Source organism: Lipotes vexillifer, unplaced genomic scaffold, assembly GCF_000442215.2.
Source record: "Lipotes vexillifer unplaced genomic scaffold, Lipotes_vexillifer_v1.1 scaffold781, whole genome shotgun sequence".
Classification (NCBI taxonomy): Eukaryota; Metazoa; Chordata; class Mammalia; order Artiodactyla; family Lipotidae; genus Lipotes; species Lipotes vexillifer.
Genome location: NW_006790027.1, coordinates 251,050 through 277,609, shown reverse-complemented (window position 1 = coordinate 277,609; position 26,560 = coordinate 251,050). Strand labels below are relative to the sequence as shown.

Genomic DNA, 26,560 nt, shown 5'->3' with positions numbered 1-26,560 from the left:
GATCGGAAGAAATTAGATGCCATTATAGGATTTTGCAGATGAGAGGTCCAAATGTCCGTGGGCAGGAAGGAAGCAGCTATGTGCAACAAGGAGCACTGTAGCCAGTCTCCTAATTCAGGTAGCCTCCCCTACATCTCCACACCCACTAGCCCCTAGCACTCAGCTTACTAGGGCTCTACTGGACACCCTTCCCACTTACTATCCAATGGACTTTTCAATGCCATACGTAATATGTGCTAGGGTCAGTTAAAACACAGACTTTCCTATCTGGGTGGAGCTATGGAGGCAACCTGAAGGACTCTGAGCAGGGGAAAAGTAAAATGATCAAATTTGGATTTAAAACAGAGCTCTCAAGTACTTTATCTATTCTTGCATTGTTTCACTTATTAAAGCATGTACCAATTTTGTAATTTGAAAAATATCAAATAAAGAAAAGGGCTCCTGCTAGCAATGTAGAGGAGAGCTTAGAGAATAGGCAAGACTGCTACCAGGGAGACTGGTTAGGAGAGTAATCAGTAACACAAGGGAGAAGTGAAGAAAGGCTGAAAGGAGGTAGCATTAAAGGGAATAGAGAGGAGTAAAGAGACTCAAACGATATTAAGATAGTAACATCAAAAAGACAAATTAATTGTAGGTCAGAGAGAAAAAGGTAAACAGGAGAACTTCCAAATATGGGACTAGGGTGGATATTCAAGACGGATTTATAAACAGAAAAAAGAGTGGGATAGAAAATTTTATGTATTATATGAACACTGCATACATGTTTTACAAAAATATTTACAAAAATATGCACAGGAAACTAATCAAAATGATAGCAGTGGTTGGCTCTGCATGATAGGTCAATCATTTTTTTTTAACCTCATTCTTTCCTACATCTTCTAAATTTATTAAGAATATGTGCTTTTTGGGACTTCCCTGACAGTCCAGTGCTTGGGACCCTGCGCTCCCAATGCAGGGGGCGTGAGTTCGATCTCTGGTTGGGGAACTAGGATCCTACATGCCATGCAGTGTGGCCAAAAAAAAAAAAGAGAGTATTTACTTTTTAGTAAATTTTGTAATTTTTGAAGCACACACATCTCAAAAAGTTTACCTTTATTAATAAAAATTCTATGGTTGTAAAACTCCTTGGAGAAAAACTCATCAAATGGCAAACCATTCCATATTTCATAAACATATTACTGATCCCTAATTAATTCCCATGCCTTTGTGAGATCGCACTATGAAATTATAATGGTGAGCAATCATCCTAGTTGTGAGTTGTTTTTTTTTTTTTCCAATTCTGGAAATTCACTAGCTGAGAGAGGTGACAGAACTGAAAGCAGATATCTTGCTGACACTGGATTATTCAGTAAACACTGCAGACACAAACTGCATGCCTCTGCCTCAGGGCTTTGCCACATACATCTATCTGCATGACTGACTCTCTCACCTCCGGTGTCATGTTCTCAATATGACCTAGTATGATTATCCTAATTTTAAGAGTAACATGCCCCTGTCACCACCACCACCATAGGATTCCTGATCTTCTTTTACCTGCTTTGTTTTCAATATACTTATCACCTAATGTACAATTTATTTATTACATTTATTGTGTGTCACCCCCTAGAATGTAAGCTCCTGAGATCATACATGGAGTTTTATTGTTTCTGTTCCCAAAGGTATCCCTATCACCAGAACAATGTCTAGCACATAGTGGGTGTTCAATAAATATTTGTCGAATTAGTACATGTATGAATGTACTGAATGTATGAATAAATGCATGAGAGAATACATGAATAAAAGAATAAATTAAATAAATAACTACTGGGTTAAAAAAAAGCACACTCAATTATTTTACAAATGAACATCAGTCATTAATACTTTTTGCTTTAGAAGTCACTGGTTCTATGCTTAAACATTTATAGAGACTAATTTAGTCTATGGGTTCAACAAAGTTTACTCTTTGTATACATATCTATTAAAATCTATTTCATATTCAATAAAGGTGAGAATTGATTATATATATATCAAATAACTTCTTTAATTAGTTAAATGTATAAAAATTAAACAGTATAAGCTTAACAATAAATGATACAATAATAAAGTTTTACTTTTTGTAATCAGAGCTTCCAAACTGCCTCATTTAAAAATGTTCATTTATTACTGAGGACCACTGAGGAACTCTGTCTTACAGTTTCTCAGTTAACCATGTGATAGGTTGCTTGGGTTTTTTTTAATCGTTAGTAATGAAACACAAGAACAAGTTAAAAGGGACAAGAAGGCAAAACACACATTCCACTTACTCCAATTTTAAGAGCAATTTAAACTACTCTCACTTTACTATGTCTCAAAGTTATAGCACCATCTGGTGTTTACTATGCAGAAATGCTATGAGGGCGGGTAGTGCAAAAGTCCTTTGTCACTTAATTTTTTTTAAATGCTTAGGCAGCTGGTCAAAATGATGCTAAGCATACAACTAAGTTGATAATGGCACAGATCGCATGTTCAGTTCGGAAATATAGTAGTAAAAACTGAGAAATCAACATGGCATTAAAAGAATAAACCATCTAAATAACTTTCAAACAAGTTACTTATTCAAGAAAACAAGTTTTCTTGAATACTCTTCAAGAAAAAAAGGACAGAAGCAAAACATAAATAAGTTATTAAAAGAGGAAAATAAATTGAAAAACATTTTAGAACCTTGTTAATAGACCATTTTCAAAATCTGACACAAGTAAATGATCAAATGAAACAAAGAGTTTACATTTGAAAACCCAGGAGATCTAATTATAAGATTTCTTCATTACATAGCCTCTGTGCTTAACCTCTACAGATAGCATTATAATAAGGCCTTGGTATATTAACAACTCCCAGTAAATTACATACATTTTATCATACGAGGGTGTGACAATTTAGCTTATTCAGTATTTTGTAACTTAGGTAAATTTCTTTAATGACTTAATGCTGCTGTCTCTACATTTACAATGACACCAACATTACTTACACCAATATAGGCTTTCCCGATATCCTAGGATGTCTTATCACTTCTGACATTGTCTCTTTTGTCTCTTCCATTCTCTCTTCATCACTCGAATCCACAACAAATATTACTCCGTAAGATTCAGCATAGTAATTCTTCCAGATTCCCCGAATTCTTTTTCCACCTCCCAAGTCAAAGATGGTGACTTCAAACTTTCCTTGTCTAAGGTCAATTTTGGAAAATCCAACGGTAGGTGCTACATCTTCAGGATACTCTGTTTCAAATGATATAAAAGAATCTTTAGACTTTAAATTAATAACACTAGTTTAACTTCACAACTTAAATGACATAAATGTGTTATTCATCATACTCTAGTACTAAATAGAATGTTTATTATTTGCTTACACAATAAGCATTACATCTAAGCACATTGGTTTGGGGGAAAGGTAGATACTATAAAATATCCAACTAGAATTTACACTCCTTGCAGATAGGAATTTCTGTCTGTTTTTTTGTTTGCTTGTTTGTTTTTATTGATATAACCCCAGTTCCTAACGTAATGCCCACCATATAACGGGTACTTAAGGATCTGTAGAATAAATAAACAAATGAACTCTTGCCTTTAAGGCCACTGACTCCCCAAGTTACAAACAATAAAAATTTCAACCTTCAACACCACAGCCATCCCCAAGGACCATTACAACCTCTGTGGAGTTATAAAGAAAAACTAAACATTTAGAGAATAGTCTAGAACAACCAAATAATGGGAGAAGCTATGAAGAGTATAGGACCTTTCTTTTTTAATTAACTGAATTAAAGCTATAATTGCAATAAAGAGACTTACTTTTAAGGACAGCTTGCAAATACAAAGAGTAGATTTTATTTTCTTCTACAAGAATAGAATACAGGATATTCTCATAAATTTATAATTGAATTTCTTTGGACTTCTGCATATGACAGCACAAAGAAGAAGGTACAGGATGTATACAATTATAACTGCCAAAGAGGGGTAATGACAGTAAGAGATTAAAAAGATCACTAAGGTTCAAGACTTGAACTAGGAGCTGGGACCTAGGCCTTAAAGCTAGGTAGGATTTAGACAGTCAGATGAGTGACCTAAGTAACAGAAATGGTAAGAGCAAGATGCACGCACAAGTTGAACATTGTAGTTGGAGCAAACCTTTAAGCTTGAATGCACAATGAAGAGGGTTATGAAGATAGAGAATTGGGAGCCACGGAAGGTATTTTAGCAGACCAATAACATAATTAAGGTGACTTAAGTAGTCTTCCTTGAGATTCATCTTTGCAAAAGTCTCTAGAACGGACTAAAAATGAGATAGCCACTTTTTGGAGAGGTATGAAAATAAAAATAGAAGAATGGCAAGAGAGAACTCATGAAAGATTAACAGAACCAAGTGACTCTGGTTACAGAGAAGAGTTCAAACTTCATGTCTGTCTCTTCCATTCTCTCTTCATCCCTGGAATTCACAACAAATATTACTCCACTGTACTTTGTTTACAGCTGCACGGTCAATACAGTGGCCACCAAACTACATGAGGCTTTTAAAACTTAAATCAATTAAACTTAAATAAAATAAAAAATTCAGCTCCTCAGTTGTTCAAGGCTGTATTTCAAGTGCTCAAAAGTCACATGTGGCTGGTGGCCCACCCTACTGGACAGAGCCAATATAGAACATGTCCATCATTGCAATAGCTCTACTGAACAACACTGGTTTAGAGGGTCTTATCATTCCCACATTCAGCAAAACATTTGCTATTACAAAGATAAATTTGAGGGCTTCCCTAGTGGCGCGGTGGTTGAGAGTCCGCCTGCCAATGCAGGGGACATGGGTTCGTGTCCCGGTCCAGGAAGATCCCACATGCCGCAGAGCGGCTGGGCCTGTGAGCCATGGCCACTGAGCCTGCGCGTCCGGAGCCTGTGCTCCGCAACGGGAGAGGCCACAACAGTGAGAGGCTCACGTACTGCAAAAAAAAAAAAAGATAAATTTGAGAGGCATTTGCTGTTAGGCTTAGGTGTGACAGAGAAACAGACTTGCAATGTACCATTCCCTTTCAGCAAGCATCTTAATGCAGTTTACACAGCTCCCTAGAAAGTTAATAGACATCACAAGTCAAAATTTTAAAAGACCTGCCTTATCTAGAAGGAGAAAAAGGCAAGTTTAGAAGCAATATAAGCAGCCATGTATTCCAAAAACAGAATTAAACTAGACATTTAAAAATGTGGATCTAGTCCAGGTCAGAACTGGCTTCACAGTTAAAATAGGCAGCTGTCTTTGAGTATGATTTGAAAGGTACCCCCAGGAAATTATCAGTGAAAATAAATCAACTATCCTGAGGAAGGGATAAGGGAAATAACACATACAGAATACCTACTCAGTACCAGGACTTTGTTAGGCATTAAAATGCAAAGATGAATAAAAAAGGGTTGCTGTCCTCAAAGAATATCCAGTTCAATTCAGAGAGAACTGTGTTATTCCCATTAATGGGAATAACACAAGAACCTATATATTCTACGAACAAGTCTGGAGAGCACAGTGTGAAGGTATTATGAACTGCACATTTATGTCCCTGCCAAAACTCATCTGTTGAAACCCTAATCCCCAATGTGATGGTATTTGGAGGTAGGGCCTTTGGGAGGTAATTAGGTTTAGGTGAGGTCACAAGGATGGAGCCCCCATGATGGAATTAGTGCCCTTATAAGAAGAGACGTAAGAGAGCTTGTTTCCTCTCTCTCTTTCCACCACGTGAGGATACAAGTGAGAAGATGGCTGTCTGTAAACCAAGAAGAGGGCCCTCACTAAGCACCCGACCATACTGGCACCCTGATTGCAGTCTCCTAGCATCCAGAACTGTGAGAAATACCTGTTGTTTAAAACACTAAGTCTATGGTATTCTGTTATAGCAGCCCAAACTAAGATGGAGGGCATTCAAGAGAAAAAGGGTAAAGAGGAACTAGAAGTGAGTCATGGCCTAGAAAGGCTTCAGAGAGGAAATGAAATAGGAGTAAAGTCTTAAAAGACAAAAAAAATATAACAAAGAAGGGAGAATAAAATTCCAAGCAGGGGAACAATGTAAGTACAGATAAAATGATGGCACTATTCCCAGGAAACCAATTCATATTAAGTAATTTTTTCAAGGTTACATGGTAGACAGAGCCAGGTCTCAAATTCAGGACTTTAAAAGCCTGTTTCTTTTCTTTTTTTTTTTTTTTTTTTTCTGTACGCGGGCCTCTCACTGTTATGGCCTCTCCCGTCGCGGAGCACAGGCTCCGGACGTGCAGGCTCAGCGGCCATGGCTCACGGGCCCAGCCCCTCCGCGGCATGTGGGATCTTCCCGGACCGGGGCACGAACCAGTCCCCGATGAGAGTCCACATCGGCAGGCGGACTCTCAACCACTGCGCCACCAGGGAAGCCCAAAAGCCTGTTTCTTTTGATACATGGAACACCCGCCCCAATTTCTCTATTCTTTCCTCTGGCTCCTACTCATGATTCTGTGTTTCAAGACTCAAGACTAAATGTTCAGGTTATGACCTTTTCTGTAAATCCTTCTCTGATGATTCCTTCCTACTTTCAGTATCACCTACACCATCTATTGTAATATTCTGTGTTCTTGCTGGTCTCCACAATAGCCTATACCTTCCCAATAGCTGGTAACTATCTTTGTATCCTTAGCACTCAGTACAAAGCATATAACTGCTCAATACTACACCACCAGACTGCTAGGACAGCTGAAGCTGCTATCGTTATGTCCATTCTTCCATATATTTACCCATCCATCCATGCTTGTAATCATTTATTGAGGGCCTGTTATAAATCAGGCATCATACAAGAACCAGGCATATAAATACATATGGTCCCTAATCCTGAGGATTTCAGTAAAGCATATGTGTTAAGACAATGCCTAGAAAGTTCAAGATAAAATGAAAATATATAATCAATAACTATTTATTGAGCTTATGTTATATGCTAAGTACTATGCAAGGTCCTAGATATACAAAGATTAATAAAATTTATTAATATTTTCTGATCTTATAGAGCACTTATATAGAGGGAAAAAGAAGAAATATATACATAAACAAATAACTACAATATACTAAAGATGTGTTAATGTCAACAATGCTAGGGACCAACTTACACAAAGAATTTTCCCACCCAAAATAACAATAGTTCCTTAGAACTATTAGGAAATAATACTGGAAAGTCAGAGAATCCTGGATTTTTTAGCTGAGCACATGGCTGTTGAGGATAAAGAATGCAATCCCCAGTCTCTATGGCAGCTAGGGGTGGCCATGAGAATAGGTTCTAGATAATGTGCTGGTGGTATACTGTTAAATGTTTAACTGGCTTTGGAGGCTGTGGAACTCTGATAGGTAGTGTTTGCCAATTGTCATGGTGTAAATACTCCCACTGTGGACTATTTCAAATTACCAATATGAGGCACCTGAACATAGAGTTTGGAGGAGAGGTGCCTAACTGGCTCTCGTTGCCTAATATGAGCCAATAAGAGCAAGTAGCAACCAGCTCTGGAACACCACGGGTTCTAGCTAATGGCCTGTGAACTGCAGTGATATGGTGGCTTCTGGTTCACATACTTTAAAATAAGAGAAGGACGGCCTCCCTTTGTCCTTTACTTCTTCCTTCCAGCTGAAATGCACATGTAGTAGTGAGACACCTTGGACCAGGTAGGCAAGGGAGAACACTAGGAATGGCAAAGCAAATAGGAAAAGGAACTTGAGTCTCTAATGCCAGAGAGCTGCTATGCCAGCCCTAGACTACTTTTCCCTGTACTGTAATATGAGAGAGAAATAAACTTCTATTTTATTAAACCACTGTTATTTTAGGCTTATTTGTTAGCACAACTGAACCTATATCCTTTGACAGCCATGAAGAAGAGAAGCTGATTGAAGGCAGTGAACCTCAAGATAGGGAAAGTACTCTTAGATTAGGAAGCTATAATAAAATTATATTATACTGGACACAGACAACCGCAACACAGTAGGAGAGGAAGATTTATCTCAAAAGAAAGGAGGAAATATACAATAAATTTTTTTTTTTTAATTTTAATAAAAAACAAAACAGAAAAGAGCCAGAAATAAGCTACGAGAAGCCATGAGAGCAATGTTTTAGGAAGACTGCCTACTAAGGCATGGCCTGAATTGGGACACCAAAATAAGTAAAACTGCCCTTGGGGAATTTATAGTCTGGAGAGGTAACACATAAAAAGAGGGGCAATTAAGTAGCTATACAAGTAGATACAGATAAGAGTAGACATAAACAGAGGATGTGGTCAATTGTACTGATGGTGGTGGTAAGGGGTGACGGCAGCAGCAGATCAGAAGAAACTTCATAAAGAAGGAGACTATATGACAAACAAGCATCTTTAGAGATAAGTAGATAAGGTCTTTAAGGATAAGTTGATATTCTCTTTAATAAGGCAAGTGGGAACAGCATAAACAAAATCACAAAGGTATCAAAAGGCTCAATTTGAAAAACTTCAAGTCGTTCTATATAACTGGAATCTTTAAAAAAGAAAAATGGTAAGAAATCAGTCACTGGAGTAGGCTGAAGAGTAAATACGAAATGAAAAACAAAAACAGAGCCAGAGGGGAGCTCAAAGTTGAAGGCAGCTTTGACTTTTTGTTCATGATGTGACATTTTGAACATTTTCTAAACTCAGAAAAAGAAACTAATGGAGGTGGGATTCAGAAGAAAAAGGCCTGATCGAAAGAGTTTGTTCTAAGTACACACAAATAATTAGACAGTCTGATTAGCACATTCCTGGATCCCGCTCCCTTGAACATAAGGCTTTGAAGGAATGAAAGAGAAAACGTTTAGATAAGGTTTCACGGCCTGCAGGCCAAATCTGGCTGGCCACCTGTTTTCACATGGCCCTCAAGCTAAGCATGTGTTTTACATTTTAAAATAATTTCCAAAAAAAACCCCAAGGATAATGTTTCATAACACATCAAATTTTAGGGTCTATAAATAAAGTTTCATTGGAACATGGCCACGCTCATTTGTTTACATATTTTCTATGGCTACTTCTGCACTACTATGTCAGAGCTGTGTAGCTGGGAAAGGGACCATATGACTCTCAAAGTCTAAAATATTTACTATATGGATCTTTACAGAAAAAGTTTGCAAACCCTTGGTTTAGATGGTGACAGTGAGTGCTTTGCAAGGATATAACCTAGGTGACAGCATGAGGGGTACAAAAAGGCTTTAGAAGACTCCTCAAACAATAATATATAGTTTGCATCTAATTGGGGGTGACAAAATGTTTTTCTCCAACAGCAAATTTTTCAAGGTGTCAATTTTCTTTCATGAATTTCCATAAATAAAAGCTCCCTATCTGTCATGCATGATATCTAGTTGCAAAATCCATTTTCAGGAACAAATATATGTTAGGTTTTCTCCCAATTCACACCCTCAAGATGCCTGGCTCGTGCTACATCTTCTGGGTACACAACAAACTCACTAGTATGGTACCTCTATATTGTAGTTACAAAGCATTAAATTAAGACTAAATAAATACATCCAATGAGATGTAATATAAATGACATAAAACCCTTTAATGTATCTTTAATGTAAATTATACATCATGTTGAAAAAAAAATCAAAAGATGCAAGGAGAACTGTGCTGGCTAACTGTATTTCTACCTCCCTTTCATTTAGCTGTAGCCCTGTGACTAAATTCTGGCCAAGAAAATGTAAGTAGAAGATAGGGATCCTTAAAGGCAGGGGCATGTCCTTTTTTTACTTTTTCCTTCCTACTGGCTAGAAGACAGCTGAGATCCCTCTTAGCTGATCAAAAACCTCGAGGAGCCTCTGCATTCATTCAAATCTGAAACATAACAGGCTGGTACTATTAAGCCAGAGTCTATTCACCACATTAGCCTCAAGTATACTAAGAATATAAAGTAATAGAGTACACAGTATATGTACCCAATGGATATGTAATAAAGCAATTTAAATAAATAAATCAGAGTAATTTAATAATAAATTTTTTCAGCTTACCTCCTTGGATTCCCTTTGCTGTTGCCGTTTTACCAGCATTATCAAGTCCCACCATCACAAGAGTCACCTTTCTTAAAACAATAAAAATTGAAAAATCACTTTGAGTCAAGTAAGTATTGAGGTAAAAATAAAAGCAAATTCATTCATCCAAGCAACACTTAAGGAGCATCTATATGTACAAGACAATCTGCTGGATGCTAGGGGGTACAGTGATGAATAAAATATATATTCAAAAAGCAAAATTCTTGAAAAATACCTGTAAAGTGTCATCCTTTTGTTCTCTAAGCAAAAAAAAAAAAAAAAAAAAAGGGAAACTGTACAGTAGATAACCTGAAGGATAGAGAAGAAATAAGGGAAAGGAGAGAAAGCAAGAGAGGGAGATGGATCCTAGCATGAGTTATCTATCATGTCTAAAGACTCAATTTTCTAGTTAACTGAAGTCTAAGGATTAGCACAAATTTGTTTTTTCTTGTGAAATTACATAAGAAAAGAATGATTGTTAGGTTCTTGACACTACTAGTATGCTCAACTGTTTTTATATATGCAGCACCTTACCAAGTATAAATCTTAAACATAGTATAGTAACATGATTATTAACCTAAGCGCTAACATATTTTGAAAGAGGGTTCCTAAATTATAAAGCTTAAAATGTTTCTGATGATATAGCTAAACTTCACAGAGTTAGAAAAAAAATACAATCCAGTTCAATTTCACTATTGAAGAAACACAAGTCCAGAGTCATAAGATAAGACAATGAATTGGTTACAGTCAGAACCAGAACCTAATTCACCTAACTCCTAGGAACTTCTCAAACCTGGGGCAGGTTATAAAGGAACAAACCTACTATAGTGGTCCTATTATCTCAGCGATTCACTCTACCACTAAAGCTCATTTCTGTTCCAGGCTTAACTACTGCTTAGTATAAATGATGAGACCATCTATTAACACCATTTTGGGAATATAGAGAGAAAGCCACAGCATAACTGGGCCACATTCCCATGGGGTAGAGTCAGGGTTTCTACCAAGTACAGTCATTCTTCACTGGCAATCATTCCAAGAAGGGTTAAAAAACAGAACTTAGATGGCGAGAAAGGGTGTTTTTCATCTGTCTAGGCCTGGCTTTCTTGGATCTGGACTTCTTTATTAAACAAATAGTTACTGACCATCTTCTGTATACCATACACCAGTGTTCTAGGTACCTGAGATACACTTGTTTATTTAAATAACCACAACAATGAAAAACAAAAACTGATAGAGTAACCCTTCCCTTATTAAACTTACATTTTAGTTACAGGAGACAAACAATAAAATACATATAAGAAATAAGTAAATTATAGGTTATATCATACGTTAGAGGTGATTAGGTACTACAGAAAAAAGAATAAAGGGGCAGGCCTCATTGAGAAAGAAGGTAAAGTCTGAGCAAGGCCTTGAAGGAGGGAGTTACTTATGCAAATATCTGGGGCAAGAGAGTACAAAGGCAAGGAAGCCAGTGTGGTAAAACCCAGTGAGACAGGAGCAGGGAAGAAGGACAGGAAGTCAGAAACGCATCAGAGGCCAGATAACGTAGGGCCTTGTAGGCCATGGTGAGGACTTTGGTTTTTGTAAGTGAAATTAATTTACTCGTCATGTTAATTTCCTTTGTTATCCAGGAGCCTTAGTCTTTTGTAAATGCTTCAACCATCCCTATATCCACCATGAAGAATAAACGAAAGTACGTCTCTGCTCGAGTCAGTGGTAAGTCACAATTAGCAGCATCCCCACACCCCATTCCCAGTCAGTCAGTGGTGGGGTCAGTGGAAATGCCAAAGAGGCACACAGCAGATTATGAATTATGGATCTGAGGTAGAATGTGAGGTCTGGGTACTTCTATCCACGGGAAAGTTTTACCTGTATTATCAACTTTGAAAAATGTGTTTACTTCTTATGGAAGCTTTGAGATATGTAGAGTATAACTCTACTATTTTGTTTGAAGAATTCATAACTTCCAAATATCAAAGAACAAAATTTAAGTACAAAATAATTTCTTAAATAAAATATAATAAATGACTATCCAAAAAAGATGGATTATATAGCATTTAAACAATATTTTGGATAACTGAAGTTACTAGATATATAATGAATTAGACCATAATGGTAAAGCTAATTCAATTGCTCTTTAACAATTTATTTCAAGGTCTACAGTGCTTCAAACATCACCACGACCAAAACAATTACTTTTGGGGAACAAATCCCCATTTTCTGCTTGTTTGCATCATTTATTGTGTAACCATTGATTAGGCACCGATTACACAGTAGCAAATAAACATCCACAGTCCCTAGCCATCATAAACCTTAGAGCCTAGAAAGAAAAGAGGCATTAGAGATTTATGTGTGATGACTGTTGTAAAGGAAAAGCATAGGCAGGCACAGGAAGAGATAGCAGCTGACCATGCCTATTCTAGAAGTCACAGGAGACCATACTGCAAACATATATCAACTGGGTCAGCAGTTCCTAGGAACATCATGGATCCTTTTCCCATCCCTTATGAGCCAGAGTAAAAAAATCTCAAATATACCTTTTTAAGGAAAATGGCCCTTCATTCTCTACTACAAAGGTAGCATTTTATGTTTCCCCCGTTCCATTCTTGTCAAGATTTCAGTTTAAAAAAAAAAAATCACTGTCCAAATAATTACTTTTACACACTTTGAAACATTACTCTTAAAGCAGCTATCAAGGAAAAATGTTAGATTTTACCTTAAAAGCTTTCTTTTTTTAAAACAGAATATTAGATTCAAACAAAAAAAAGTTCTTCAAACATGAAAATCACTTTGGAAAATTATAATCATGCTGAGACTGGCACGAAATAAGTCTCTCTGGATTTCTACTTTTATTTTGACTACACTTGCAAGTACACAATCTTTAAGATCATTATGCCACATACTTGAAAACACAGCTTTAATTAAATATTTGAGGTAATAAAGCCTTAATGAAAAAGCATAACATTAGCAGTACAAATGAAAATCACAGCATGAATTACTGCAATGCCTGATAACAAAGCATTAAATTTATACTTTCAGAATAGAATGGGTTTAAAAGGCTAACAATCACCTAACACTCAAAATTCTATGGAACTCTTTAAACACTGAATATATTCAATCTAACACATTTTAAAATGTACATGTCATTATAACTTTTTAAAATAAGATAAATTATCACTGATTGGGAACAGTTTGGCTGTGATGCTATGTAACAACAGAGAAATAAAAAACTATGTTTTTTAGTCTTATGATTATTGATCAAATACACTAGTCCTTCAATTGAAAAAATAATAAACAGTGTTATTAGGTTTATAGTGTCTAGAAAGTTGACACTAGCAATAAAAGCAATCATTTGGTCATTTGGTCAGGCAGTAATTCAATAAAAGTACATAAGGCATTTGAGTACTATGGACACAAAAATGCCTGAGACATCATTTCTATCCCAGAGTGCTCATCATCTAATGAGAATGACTAAAATATTTGTACATTATGACACTATGACAGTTTAAAATGCTTATCAATATATACAAGACGTTAAAGGAATACAGAGCAAAAAGACTTTATTCAGCCTAGAGATACAGGAGAAGGTCTGGGAAGCTTCTTACACAAGGTGATGATGCCTCAGCTAAGTTCTTAAAATGTAGAAGTTTGCCGAGCAAGGGTAAGGTGAAAATAGGAGGAAGGATGAAGAGGTTCCAGACTAAGAACACTGCCTGAGAAGACACCACACCAAGGAGGTAAGAACTGGCAGGGTGCTGAGTTGCTGAACCCAGGCATTAAGAGCACATCTCAGGAAAGCAGCCTTAAGCAAAAGGAGAACATGCTTGTTACATTCATACACAATCACAACTCAATACAACTGTGTATTGAGTCTAAAAGGAACCCGATATACTTCTACTTAAGGTACCAGTATCATAATATAGGTAATAATGTGACCTTCCCAGAAGTTGAAAGTGATCACTTAGCTCTTATTACAGTTATCCCTGAGTCTTGAATTATATACCAAACTAGAAAGGCTGACATGGAAAGGACTCTGTTGTAAGATGTACAGTATGTTTCTACTAGTAACAAGTAACATATAAGGATTGTAGGTACTCTGATATATAGCCACTAACTTGGTGTTAGAGCCGTCTGTGTTCAAATCCCAAAATTGCCATTTCCAAGCTATATGACCTGGGACACATTATTTAACTTCTCAGAATTTCATCAGTAAAATGGGATAATAAAAACATCCATCCCATAGGGATGTGGTGAAATTACATAAGACATGCAAGTAAGGTGCACAATGCTTGTGGCACACAGTAAGTGCTCAACCTACAGCTGTTCTTATTACAGAATAAAATTCAAGACAGGGAGTCTACAAATGAGACCAGTGAGATGGGCAGGGACCAGATTATAGAGGAGGATTAATGGGTTCAGTTTTGCACATATTGACAGTAGTGCTTGTCTCACACTGAAGTCTGAAGCTGAAGGAGAGACCTGGACTGGGATTATGAGACATATACGTGGTAGTTAAAACTATAAGAACAGATGAAAGAGCACAGAAGGAAGAAGAGCCAGGGGACAGGGGACACAGAACCCCAAGAACCTTTGAAGAAACCCTTAAAATTGTAGCCAGAAAGAAATGACACCAAAGAAATGGCAGTGATGGGAAAGGTTTCCAGAAGGGTTAAGAGATGAACAATATCAAATACTACAAAGTTTTGTAAAATAAAAGTATCTTTTTGGTAATTGCCACAAATTATCTCAGAAATAAATGCTCTCAGCTTTTCCCAAACCCTGCAATACCAACGGTTTGAATTTATATGGTGTGCCTTGATAGTTCAAAGCTGTTTTATCCTATCATTTATCTTCATGCTGTCCCTGCAAGTAGAGCAGATACAAGTTACCCAAGGTTACAGTGCTAATAAAAATTAGTTAACAGCAGTTTCCATGGGAAGTTTAAAAACAACGGTTTGTAAAAATAATAATTATTATTTTAAAGGGCAACTTGAACCATCTCTTTTATCGTAAAATTTACTCACATTTATACACACACACACACACACACACAGAGAGAGAGAGAGAGAGAGAGAGAGAGAGAGATACAAACCAGATAGCCAGGTAGTCTGCCTCATTTTCATCAAAATATTTTGGAATTTTTTCCCCACATTTCAGTCTATCACAATCATAACCTACTTCCTAGAGCTAAGAGAAGGTAGATTACCTAGTAATAGGTAGATTACTAAGGTTATGAATTGCATGTTGTTAATAAAACCTAACCATGATGTTAATGAAAATCTAACAATGGCATTTTTCTGTTTAAAATCCTTAAACAGAATCAAATCCAAACTCTGCAGCCTCTTCTTCTGCCACTCCTCAGCAAGCCTTTAAGGCTGGGGGTTTCCCCCAGTCCTTCTTGACCATGCATGTTAACACAGCAAATAAACCTTAACTTTTTCATGCAACTTTTCATAGTCTTCTCAACTAGAACTTGTCTTAACTCTGCAGCCCCAGGATCAAATGTGCTGAGCATACGTCATGCATCTTTACTGAATGAAACAACAGAAACGTACTTTCGGATTCCCCATTTACTAAGTAAACACTAAGTAAAATTAAAATATTTAACTTTAAGTTGAGAACATACTATAATGGATTTAATTTATATAAATCTTCACATCAAAGTAACAGTTCAATATTAGAGAATGTTATTAAAATTACCTATTTTCTTACATCACACTGACTGAAGTTTTCTGAATAAATTTACATGCTTATGGTTTCAAGGTAATAATTAACAGTGAGAAATATTTTTAAAACTAAAATAATTCTGAGTTAAAAAAAAAAATAGGGATTGATTAAGAGAGCCAAAGACTGTTTTACATATTTTATCTCAGGGTCCCTTTTTATAAAACAGATATAGAAATTAATATGTCTAAAATATAAGCCACATAATATTAGCATTTTGAAATTAGACTCAGAAAACATTTGTATTCTGAATCTTTTCTGAAAGACATTATTACAATCTTTTGAACATCTTCAACTCTAAACTTCCTCATCTGTCAACTAAGGAAGACAATACTTCAAGTGAGATAATTACATTAAAGCTATTTCTAACTTCAAAAATGTTATGCAAGTTAAAATAAAACACTTCACTGAAACACTATGAAGCAAAATTTAACACATCAAAATTAATATTTATTACTTAAAATATTTAAAACTACATGGAGCAATTTAACAAATAACAAATACATATGAAAAGGGACTTGGGAATACTGTTTTATGATATATGTGTGAGAAAACAAAAAACTTACCACAAAAAAAAATTAATACAATGAAAAAATTTTACCAAAAACATTTATGGTGTGATTTTATTATACAAATGCACTATTTTCTGACATTTTAATTCAGATTGTAAAGTCCAGGATAATACTGCATCAAAATAACTCTCTAAATTTATGAAGCACCGGGACTGCCCTGGTAGCACAGTGGATAATACTCTGCACTCCCAATGCAGGGGGCCCAGGTTTGATCTCTGGTCAGGGAACTAGATCCCACATGCATGCCGCAACTAAGAGTTCATGTGCCACAACTAAGGAGCCCGCCTGCCACCACTAAGACCTGGTGCAACCAAATAAATAAGTAAATAAATTTATGAAGCACTAAAAAGAGGGCAAAACTTGGGGTTATATGCTAGCTTTGAAGTCCTGATCAAGTGAAATTCTTAGTATCAGTTTGTTCATTTCTAAAATATAAAGGGATAATGTAAACTATGGACTTTAGCTAATGATATATCACTATGTTCATCAATTGTAACAAATGTACCCCACCAATGAAAGATGTTAATAATAGTGGAAACTAGGAGGAGGGAGGGTATATGGGAGCTCTCTGTACTTTCTGCTGAGTTTTTCTGTAAACCTAAAACTGATCTAAAAATAAAGACTATTTTTTTAATTGAAAACTAAAATAAAATATAAAGGGGTAGAATCAAAATATCTCTAGAGCCCTTTCCTACAATTCTGAGATTCTTACTATGAATAAACAAGAAGCTGTAGGGGGATAAAAAGAAGTGTAAGATATTCCAGTTCTGCCCATGGCACATCAGATAATCCTTGCTAATCTGTATGTACAGCTTAATTAAGAAATTAAGAACCAGCAATTTCTATAAATAGTCTAGGATTTACAGTTATATTTACTTAGACCAAGAAAGATGGCTAATAGGGTGCTGTTTCCCCACTGAAAAAATTCCTAGCAGAGATAACATACCACATCATGGCATGTTTTTTTACCAGATACCATACTGATACACAGAAAGCACCAATCCACATTGCTTACTGTGACATGTGAGCCTCTTCTTTTAGACTTGGCCACAGTGAATAACAACCTACTAATAAACTTGAATTAAAGCGTTGGTAGGCTGAATTGTGACAAGGAAAAACACAGATGGGTAAGAAACTAGTTTTAGCTAGTGGTTACCTCAGGCAAGGGATGGTGTGAGACAAATAGGGTGCAGGGAGCTTCAAGGATTTATCCATTTCTTCAGAAAAAAACTGAAATGTGATGACCAAAGGTTAATATTTGTAAAATCTAGGTAGTGAGCACATGAGTACTTACTATATTTTTCTTGTTCTTTAAATACTGGTAAAAATATGTTTTTACTATTTTAAATTATACTACATAATTCTTGCTGCCAAAATTAGTTCCTTTAAATTGATGTTAATTTTCTGCCTCTCTAGGTGGGCTATTCCTGAAATCATGCTCCTGGAAAGCATAGGAAGCACAAATTTCTTCAAGACCCAGGTAAAATTACACCCTTTCCAAAATTCTGCTTCCAACCCTTGCTAGAATCTTGGAAATCATCTTTAAACTCATATATTCTATCCTATGTTATATTACCATTTCATCAAATAGATGCTACTTGGTATAAATAATCAGAGTTCTGAGTATGTAAATGACAATATGTAAGGGTGAGGACCTGCTGACAGGGTCCAGATATTTACTGAGAACCATGACTTGACAGACCTTGTGTTCCGTGCCCTGGATGAAGGCTGCTCCCTATACACAAAATAAATTTCAACAGAGATTCAAATGTTAAAAATTAAAACATAAAAGTACTAGAAAAAAAAAGTATAGGTGAATATAATCTTGGAGTGGTGATGAACTTCCTAAATATTACACTGAAAGAATGACATATTTGAATTAAAAAAATTTAATGTTTATGCTTCAAAAACCATCAAAAAATTTAAAAACATAACAAAAGAAAGAAAAATATCTGGAACATATACTAGAGTGAAAGGGTTACTAGTATAAACACTTAACTCTTTTAGAAAAATCAATAAGAAAATGGACCTGTGCCAATAGAAAAGCAGCAAAGGGAATCACTGGGAAATTCTCAAAAGAAGAAATCCAAATGTCTAAGGGAAAAAAAAATTTTTTATTTTAGATGTTGGGGGTAGGAGTTTATTAATTTATTTTTATTTATTTTTGCTGTGTTGGGTCTTCGTTCCTGTGCGAGGGCTTTCCCCAGTTGTGGCGAGCAAGGGCCACTCTTCATCGCGGTATGCGGGCCTCTCACTATCGCGGCCTCTCATTGCGGAGCACAGGCTCCAGACGCGCAGGCTCAGTAGTTGCGGCTCACGGGCCTAGTTGCTCCGTGGCATGTGGGATCCTCCCAGACCAGGGCTCAAACCCGTGTCCCCTGCATTATCAGGCAGACTCTCAACCACTGTGCCACCAGGGAAGCCCGGGAAAAAACTTTTAACCTTACCAGTAATCAAGAAAATAGAAACTAAAAGCAGATAACATTTCCCCCATAACCTGGAAAAAATGAAAAAGTGATGGCTCCTATTTTTTAAGGAAAAAAGCACTCTCTTACACTGCTGGTAGGAGTAGAAATTGGTTTAAAAAAACAAGAAGCCTTTCTGAAGAGCAATTTGGCAATATATATCACACACCTTAAACTTTTTCATATCATTTGATCTAGAATTCCATTTCCAAAGACATTTATATAAGGATGCTCACCAAGGCATTGTTGATAACAGTAAAAAAAAATTTAAACATTCTAAATATTTAATAACGGGAAAAATTAAGAACATTTTGGTTAATCTATTCAACACATTACTCTGCTGCTATTAAAAAGATGTTGAATGAAAATATGTAATGATGTAAAATGATGTTAATTATACATTAAGGCAAAATAAATAAATAGAAAGCTATGAAATAGCACTTTATTTTCTCATTATTGTTTTAAAAAATTTACATGTATGTAAGAGATTCTACACCAAAATACAAAAAATGGTAATCTCTGGTGGGTGAGATTGTGAGTTAACTTAAATTTGCCCCTTTCTGCTTAACTGTGCTTTCAATGTTCTACAATAAACATGCATTACCTTTAAATAACAATAAATATACATTACTTTTAAATGTTTTAATTTTTTTTGAATTTTATTTTTTTTATACAGCATGCTCTTATTAGTTATCTATTTTATTAAATGTTTTTAAATAACAGCAGCTCCTGTCCACAAGACATCCTGTATGGCTAGGCAAACTGAATAAACATTACAATACATGGTAAGTAGAGACCAATACAAGAGGCTAATAAGCAAACCCAATGCAAGGTAAAGAATCTAGCTGGAATTCAAAGAATTTCAAGTGAGATTTAAGTATGATTAGGAACAGTCAAAAGAGAGAAGGGCATTCAGGGAGGAATGGAGGGACTAGAGAACTTAAATACCCCAAATCTGGAATGACAGGAAGAAAAAGAATGGCTTATGATGAGTCCATATAGCCAGGCTCAGGTCAAATTGCAAGTATTCTGTAAGTAATAAGTTTGGATGTTATCCTGAAGGCAATTAGGAAAGACTTAAGGTTTAAAATCAGCTGCATACTAAAAAGATCATTGACAGTATGGAGCATTAATCAGAGGGGAAAAGTGGAAAGTCTGTCAAAGAGATCTGGGAGAGAAATAATGGAAACCTTATCTAAAACGGAGCAGTGGGTATGCAAAGGCTGAAAGAGTGCAAGACACACAAATTGTATTAAGTAAGTATAAACCAAAGGATTTGATGATTTGAGATAACAAAGCACAAAGAGGTGTGCAGGGGGCTTCCCTGGTGGCGCAGTGGTTGAGAATCCGCCTGCCGATGCAGGGGACGCGGGTTTGTGCCCCGGTCTGGGAAGATCCCACATGCCGCGGAGCGGCTGCGCCCGTGAGCCATGGCCGCTGAGCCTGCGCATCCGGAGCCTGTGCTCCGCAACGGGAGAGGCCACAACAGTGAGAGGCCCGCGTATTGCAAAAAAAAAAAAAGAAAAAAGAGGTGTGCAGGATCACTCTTGGCTTCTGATGTGGGTAAAAGGAAGGCAGAAGCAATTAGGCATGAGAGAAGATGTAAGTTCAGTTTTGGATGTGTTCGGATTGAAGATTCTGTGGTAACTGGATATGTAAGTCTTAAGTAGTGGATGAGTCTTTGTGTTGGAAATATGGACTTGAGAGTCAATGTTGAGGTGGTAGCTGAAGTCTCTCTATATGGTGTGACTGACCATAAAGGGAGAATATGTAGAAGAAGAAAAGAGAGTTGAAGACAGAACCTGAAGCAAACTTGGGAGTTGGATGAAGAAAGGCTAACTGGCAAAAAGAAATAGAAAAGGAAATAGGCGGAAAGGTGAAAAATTTTTTAATTCAGGAAAAAGAAATAAGAGAATTCCAAGAAGAGAGTGATCTTAAGTGTCAATTGATGCCAAAAGATTGAAAAGCATCCATTGGATTTAATAACCAGGCAGCATCTGGTGTAGCAAGAAAAACTGAAGGGTCTGGGTGAAAGCCTTCTACTGCAGGAAGTTAAGGAATGCTTGAGAGGGGAGGAAGCTGAGAAGGTACCACTCATACATTGCCAATTGTTAAGTGTGGAGTAAAGGGAAGGAGGAAGGGTAGTGGCTGCAGGGACAGGGTTGTTTAGGATGGTAGACACAGAATAACACCCTCCCAAAGATGTCCACATCCTAATTCCCAAAACCCGTGACTATGTTTTCTTACATGGCAAAAGGAAATTTGTAGATGTGACTAAGATCTTGGATGGGGAGCTTATCTTGGAATATCCAGGTAGGCCCGATGTTATTACAAGGGTCCTTCCTTATAAAAAGGAAGCAGGAGAGCACAGATGAGAGAAGACGTTACGATAAGACGTTATGATATTGGCTTTGTAGATGGAGGAAGGGGGTCACAAGTGAAGAATGCAGGCAGCCTCTTTCTTTGCTGGAAAAGGCAAAGAAAAACAGATTCTCCCCTAGACCCTCCAGAAAGTATGCAAGCAATCCTGCTGACCCATTTTAGACTTCTGATCTCAGAACTGTAGGATAATAAACTTGTTTAAGTCACTAAGTTGATAGCAATTTGTTACAGCAGCATTAAGAAACATTTAATTTGGTTTATTTTTTAGGTAAGAGAGGATTGAGCATGTTTACGTACTAAAGGAAGAACAGAAGCGAAGCTCTGAAGACAGAAGAGAAAGAGATTTTGTATTTTTGATGATAAAATTGGACAATAAATTTTTGGATAAAAGTGTAGGTTTATTCTTGTATCCCAGAAGTTCTTTCTGTGATCTCTGACTGAATGCTGAACCCCTAAAGTTCCCAGGAAATGGGAAGAAATGGAATTAAGTGCACAGGTGTAAGAATTAGACTTGGAAAGAAAAAGGAACCCTTCTTCCATTAACAGAAAGAGAGCAAAGGAAGGCTATCTATACTGATAAGTATAAAATGAACTGAAGAAGGTAACCTACTAATCAGCACTTATCTCCTAAGATCAGAGGTATTATTTACTGAGTAACTACTATATGCAAAGCATCAAGTACTTGCATACATTTTCTTTCTCAAAATGTTGTAAAACAAAAATTATCCACACTTGACTGGGGGGAAAGTGCCAAAACTCCTAAGATTCAGATGCAAATCTGTTTGACTCAAAACACTATATTGAGAAATCTGGCAGACACCATAATAACCAAGTGACCAAGGTTAACAGCAGCAGTAATAAGACATATCAAAATCATGTACCCCTTGATATGATGTACTGAAAAGGACATTTCACCTCCATGGTATTTCCTTTACCCATTTATGCAGCAACATCTTTGTAAGGGGTATTCTACAAAACAATTGACAGGTACTCTTCAAAGTCTCAAGGTTATGAAAGACAAGGAAAAACTACATAACTATTATAGATTGAGAGAGAACAGAGACACAACAGAGTCATGTGGAATCCTTGAATAGATCCTGGACAGGGAGAAAAAAAGCATCAGATGTTAAAACGAGTGAACTCAATAAAATCTATAATTTAGTTAATTGTACAGTACCAAAGTTAATCCCTTAGCTTTGATCACTGTATTATGATCTCAAAATAAAAAGTTAAAAAAAAAAACCCACTATAGTGCACTGCTTCTACAGGAGCAAGCCACTTATCTGTGAGTATAGCTTTTAGTCTATTCAAGGTTAATTTTACATAGCTGCAGAGCATACGTTAGGTTCTGTCTGGGGGTTAACAATAGCAGATACAGTGTTCCTGAATTCCCTAGCATCCTGGTCTGACTCCTGACCTAGACTGGTACTTTTAACTCTTGACCTCTGATTCCTGCCTTGTCCCTATCACACGTCCTGAATATGCCATCTAATCCCTGATCCCAGTCTCTAGAATAATATGCTCGTTGGGAGAGAATCTAAGTGAGAACAGGTGGGTAAATCCAAAGGATGCAGTATACAGTAGTTAAGTCAGCAAAGTAATCTCAGAACATAGTGTATTAATAATGATCATCTTCTCTCTTACACACACTCACTTCTCACACTTACAAACATATCTTCATAAAATATAAACATGGGGGACTTCCCTGGTGGCGCAGTGGTTAAGAATCCACCTGCCAGTGCAGGGGACATGGGTTCAATCCCTGGTCAGGGAAGATCCCACATGTCACGGAGCAAGTAAGCCCATGCACCACAACTACTGAGCCTGTGCTCTAGAGCCCGTGAGTCACAACTAATGAAGCCCACGCGCCCTAGGGCCCGCGTGCTGCAACTACCGGGCCCACGTGCTGCAACTACTGCAGCCCGCGTGCCTAGAGCGTGTGCTCCGCAACAAGAGAAGCCACAGCAATGAGAAGCCCACACACTGCAACGAAGAGTAGCCCCTGATCACCGCAACTAGAGAATCCGCGTGCAACAAAAACCCAATACAGGCAAAAAATATATATACGTATATATGTATAAAAACATGAAGAGAGGGCTTCCCTGGTGGCGCAGTGGTTGAGAGTCCGCCTGCCGATGCAGGGGACATGGGTTCGTGTCCCGGTCCGGGAAGATCCCACGTGCTGCGGAGCGGCTGGGCCCGTGAGCCATGGCTGCTGAGCCTGCGCGTCCAGAGCCTGTGCTCTGCAACGGGAGAGGCCACAACAGTGAGAGGCCCGCGTATTGGAAAAAAAAAAAAAAAAAACATGAAGAGGAATCTCAATAAGGAACAGCACAGCCTAAAACTTAAAAAACACAGAACAAATACCTAAGCGCACAAAATTTGATATATTTTTAAAATCAGCTTGTTCACCTCTCATTTATTCCAGTAAATGGACTACTTCCTTAATATTTACTTAAGGATTTGCTAAAGAGTAATCAAACTACATAAAATACTATGCAAATATTATTCAGCCACTATTATGAACCAGGCATTGAACAAAGGTACTTAAAAGATAGGTGTAACCCAATTTGTTTTTAAGTCCTTTGACAGTTAGCTCTATCCAACATTGAGAGATTTTACCCATGTCCTTCATATTATGCCATGATCTAGATCAGTGAGGCCCAATAAAAATACACTGCAAGCCACACATATAAGTTTAAATTTTCTAGTAACTGCCTTTTAAAAAATGAAAATAAAAGGTGAAAATAAAGTATATATTTTATTTAATCCAGTATATGCAAAAGTTATCATTTCAACATGCAATCAAACTGAAGAAAAGACTGATAATTTACCTTTTTCCCTTCTGCATATTAAATCTTCAAAATCCACTTTGTATTATACACTTACAGCATCTCAATTCTGACTAGCCACATTTCAAGTGCTCAACAGCCACATGCAACTAGTCACTACCCTATTGGACAGCTCAGATCTTGATGCTACTACTTATTAAAGAAGAAAATAAACTGAGTTATAGGGTTAAATTTCAATTCTTCATTAATCAAATCCAGTTATCTGTTCTACTTGGAAATCAATACATCCTCTGTTCTCTGAACTCTGTCTTTTCTTTAATCATCCCAGAGACTATTATACTATAGCTACTGGGAGAAGCAAACACAAAGAATGATAAATTAAATTGAAAATCCCTTTGGAGTGCAAAGTTTTTGAGTGTTTTTAGTTAAAAGGACACATGCTACTACTGTGCTCTCTTACAAAAATAAAATATACTTTTTAAAAACCAGACATAGAGAAAGACATAAAGGGCCATCTATTATGAATAACCCTCCCATCTTAGTAGAGACTGGGCAATCAGATCAGAACATGATTAAAACAAATTAAATCAGAGCCTACACACCCAAACACATCTTTGACTCTTAAAAGTTGATCACATCACTTATATCTAAAAGATTCACATCCATTTAAGAGTTAATAATGGGAGAAGAATTCAGAAGTTTCATTTAAAGCAAATTTCCAAATACAGGCATATAGTATTCCTTATAAGTGTAGCTTTTCAGAGCCATTCTTTAAAGGATAGTTCACCCTTATGGCAAATACTTATTTGAAATGCTAATGATTGAAAAACCAAAAACTTTTGCTATAATTTACCCTTGGCCGAATTCTAAAGTAGAATTATAAAAAATCAACATTATTTATAAAGACCAGCGAACTTAAGGTTTCTTTATTGGTTGAGCAGCTCAATTTTAAAAGCATCATTTTCACTGACTTCTTCCTAGCATAGTGCCTGGCACATGGTATTTTCTCAGCAAATGAATGAATAACTAGTAGCAGGCTCTAAATATTAATACATCTAGCATTCAAAATGAAACATCAAGAAGTGGACTCTTTCAACTAAAGGGCTTAATCTCTTATAAAAATTGAAGCTACACTACAGTTAAGAACACTTTCCATCAGTTATCCTCATTTAATACAAAACTCCTAAAGCATAAATACTATCATTCTTATTCAATATGAGGAGGATGGGGCCAAAAGTGATTAAGTCATATAATTATTAAGCAGTGGAGCCAGATTTCAAGCCCAAGTTCTCAAACAAAATGTGTGTGTTGGGAAGGGGTTTGTGGATGTTATGAAAACTATATTCCATTCTTCCCTATTAAAAAAAAAATCCCCATTACAAAAGTTTCAGAGGAAAAATATACCCAATTACACACACACACACACACACACACACAATCCACAACTTTTTAAGAAGTTAGGACCCATTTAAATTATAACAATAATCATCATTACGGATGAGAACTTAACTGCAACTAAACACTAAGTCTACGTTCTCCTATCGCTCCCTGAGGGTATATATCAAACTGGGAGGGAAAGCATCCCCTGCGGCCCGGGAGACTCGTCCAGGCGCAGAGAGGACAGGCGGCGCCCCGTCCGACCCTTGGGGCGCAGCTGTCCCCCTCCCCTAGGAAGACACACGGCCAACCGGCTCCAGCCTACCTGACGGGCTCCCGCCACCGCTTGAACCAGCTGCAGCAGTTGGCCATCAGATTGAACATCCCAGGCCGCTCCTCCCGCCACCTCCCATCCGAGTCCGGAGCGGAGATGGGCCGCTAGTTGTCCTGGGCCGAGTCTCGGGGGCCGCCGCCGCTGCGAGGCGCCCCTGACGAGGATGGGCCTGGAGGAGAGCCCGGGAGGGAGGTGAGGGCGGTCAGTCCGAGAACCAAGGCCAATAACCGCGCCGACCAGCGAGCAGAATACTGCGCTCCTCGCCCAGGCACAAGCGAGGCCAAAAGCGCAGTTTCACAGACCCTGGGAGGGTTTGCGGGGCCGACCAGAGAAAACCCCCGCGTCAACGTGCTGACGTTCCTCTCAGGCGCTGAAAGCCCTCCCCAAGCACCGCCCATGCACTTCTCCAATCATCATTCGACGGCCCGCCACAGAGGGCTCTGAGTGGCTAAAGCGGCCCGGCTCCCCGCCCCCGCCGGAGAGGTGGGAGGGAGAAGGGGGAGCGGTCTTGAAGACGGAGGGGGAGGGGGAGCTGAAGGTGGTTCTCGTAACTAGGCAACGGAAGCGTCTAGAGATGAGTTGAGGCATTTCCGACAGATCTTAGGCTAAGACCGATCTGCATACCCATCCAAACTGTGTGAGGGTGCTGCTCCTCGTCTGTCTCCAGCTCCAACTGAGATCCAGAGATCTCAGGTCTTGTGCATGTTTTGTTTTGTTTTGTTTCATGAAGCAAGGATGAGGATCCTGTGGAATTCCAGCCAACTCTGGCTGCACAACTACAGAAACAATACACTGGGGCAATTAAGTTAAGAACGAGGGGAAAACTCATTTGCTAACTATCCAATAGTTCAGATGAGAGTGAAGTTTTAATCTGTATAACGTTTATTGCTGTTTGT

General features: G+C 37.5%; 1 protein-coding gene across 2 annotated transcripts in view; it reads right to left on the bottom strand.

The window, feature by feature from the left end:
• The window catches only part of ARL13B (ARF like GTPase 13B), a 74,575-nt gene extending 48,597 nt beyond the window's left edge, over positions 1 to 25,978 (bottom strand). Inside the window, exons 1-3 of one of the 2 annotated variants that reach the window (XM_007463198.1) lie at positions 25,656 to 25,978; positions 9,998 to 10,068; positions 2,984 to 3,233 (exon numbers count right to left, since the gene is read on the bottom strand). In XM_007463198.1, the coding sequence (XP_007463260.1) occupies positions 2,984 to 3,233; positions 9,998 to 10,068; positions 25,656 to 25,714 (380 nt within the window). In that variant the 5' untranslated portion in view covers positions 25,715 to 25,978. The remainder of the gene's footprint in view (positions 1 to 2,983; positions 3,234 to 9,997; positions 10,069 to 25,655) is intronic. The other variant, XM_007463199.1, reaches the window with a different exon arrangement.
• Positions 25,979 to 26,560: the final 582 nt, after the last annotated feature.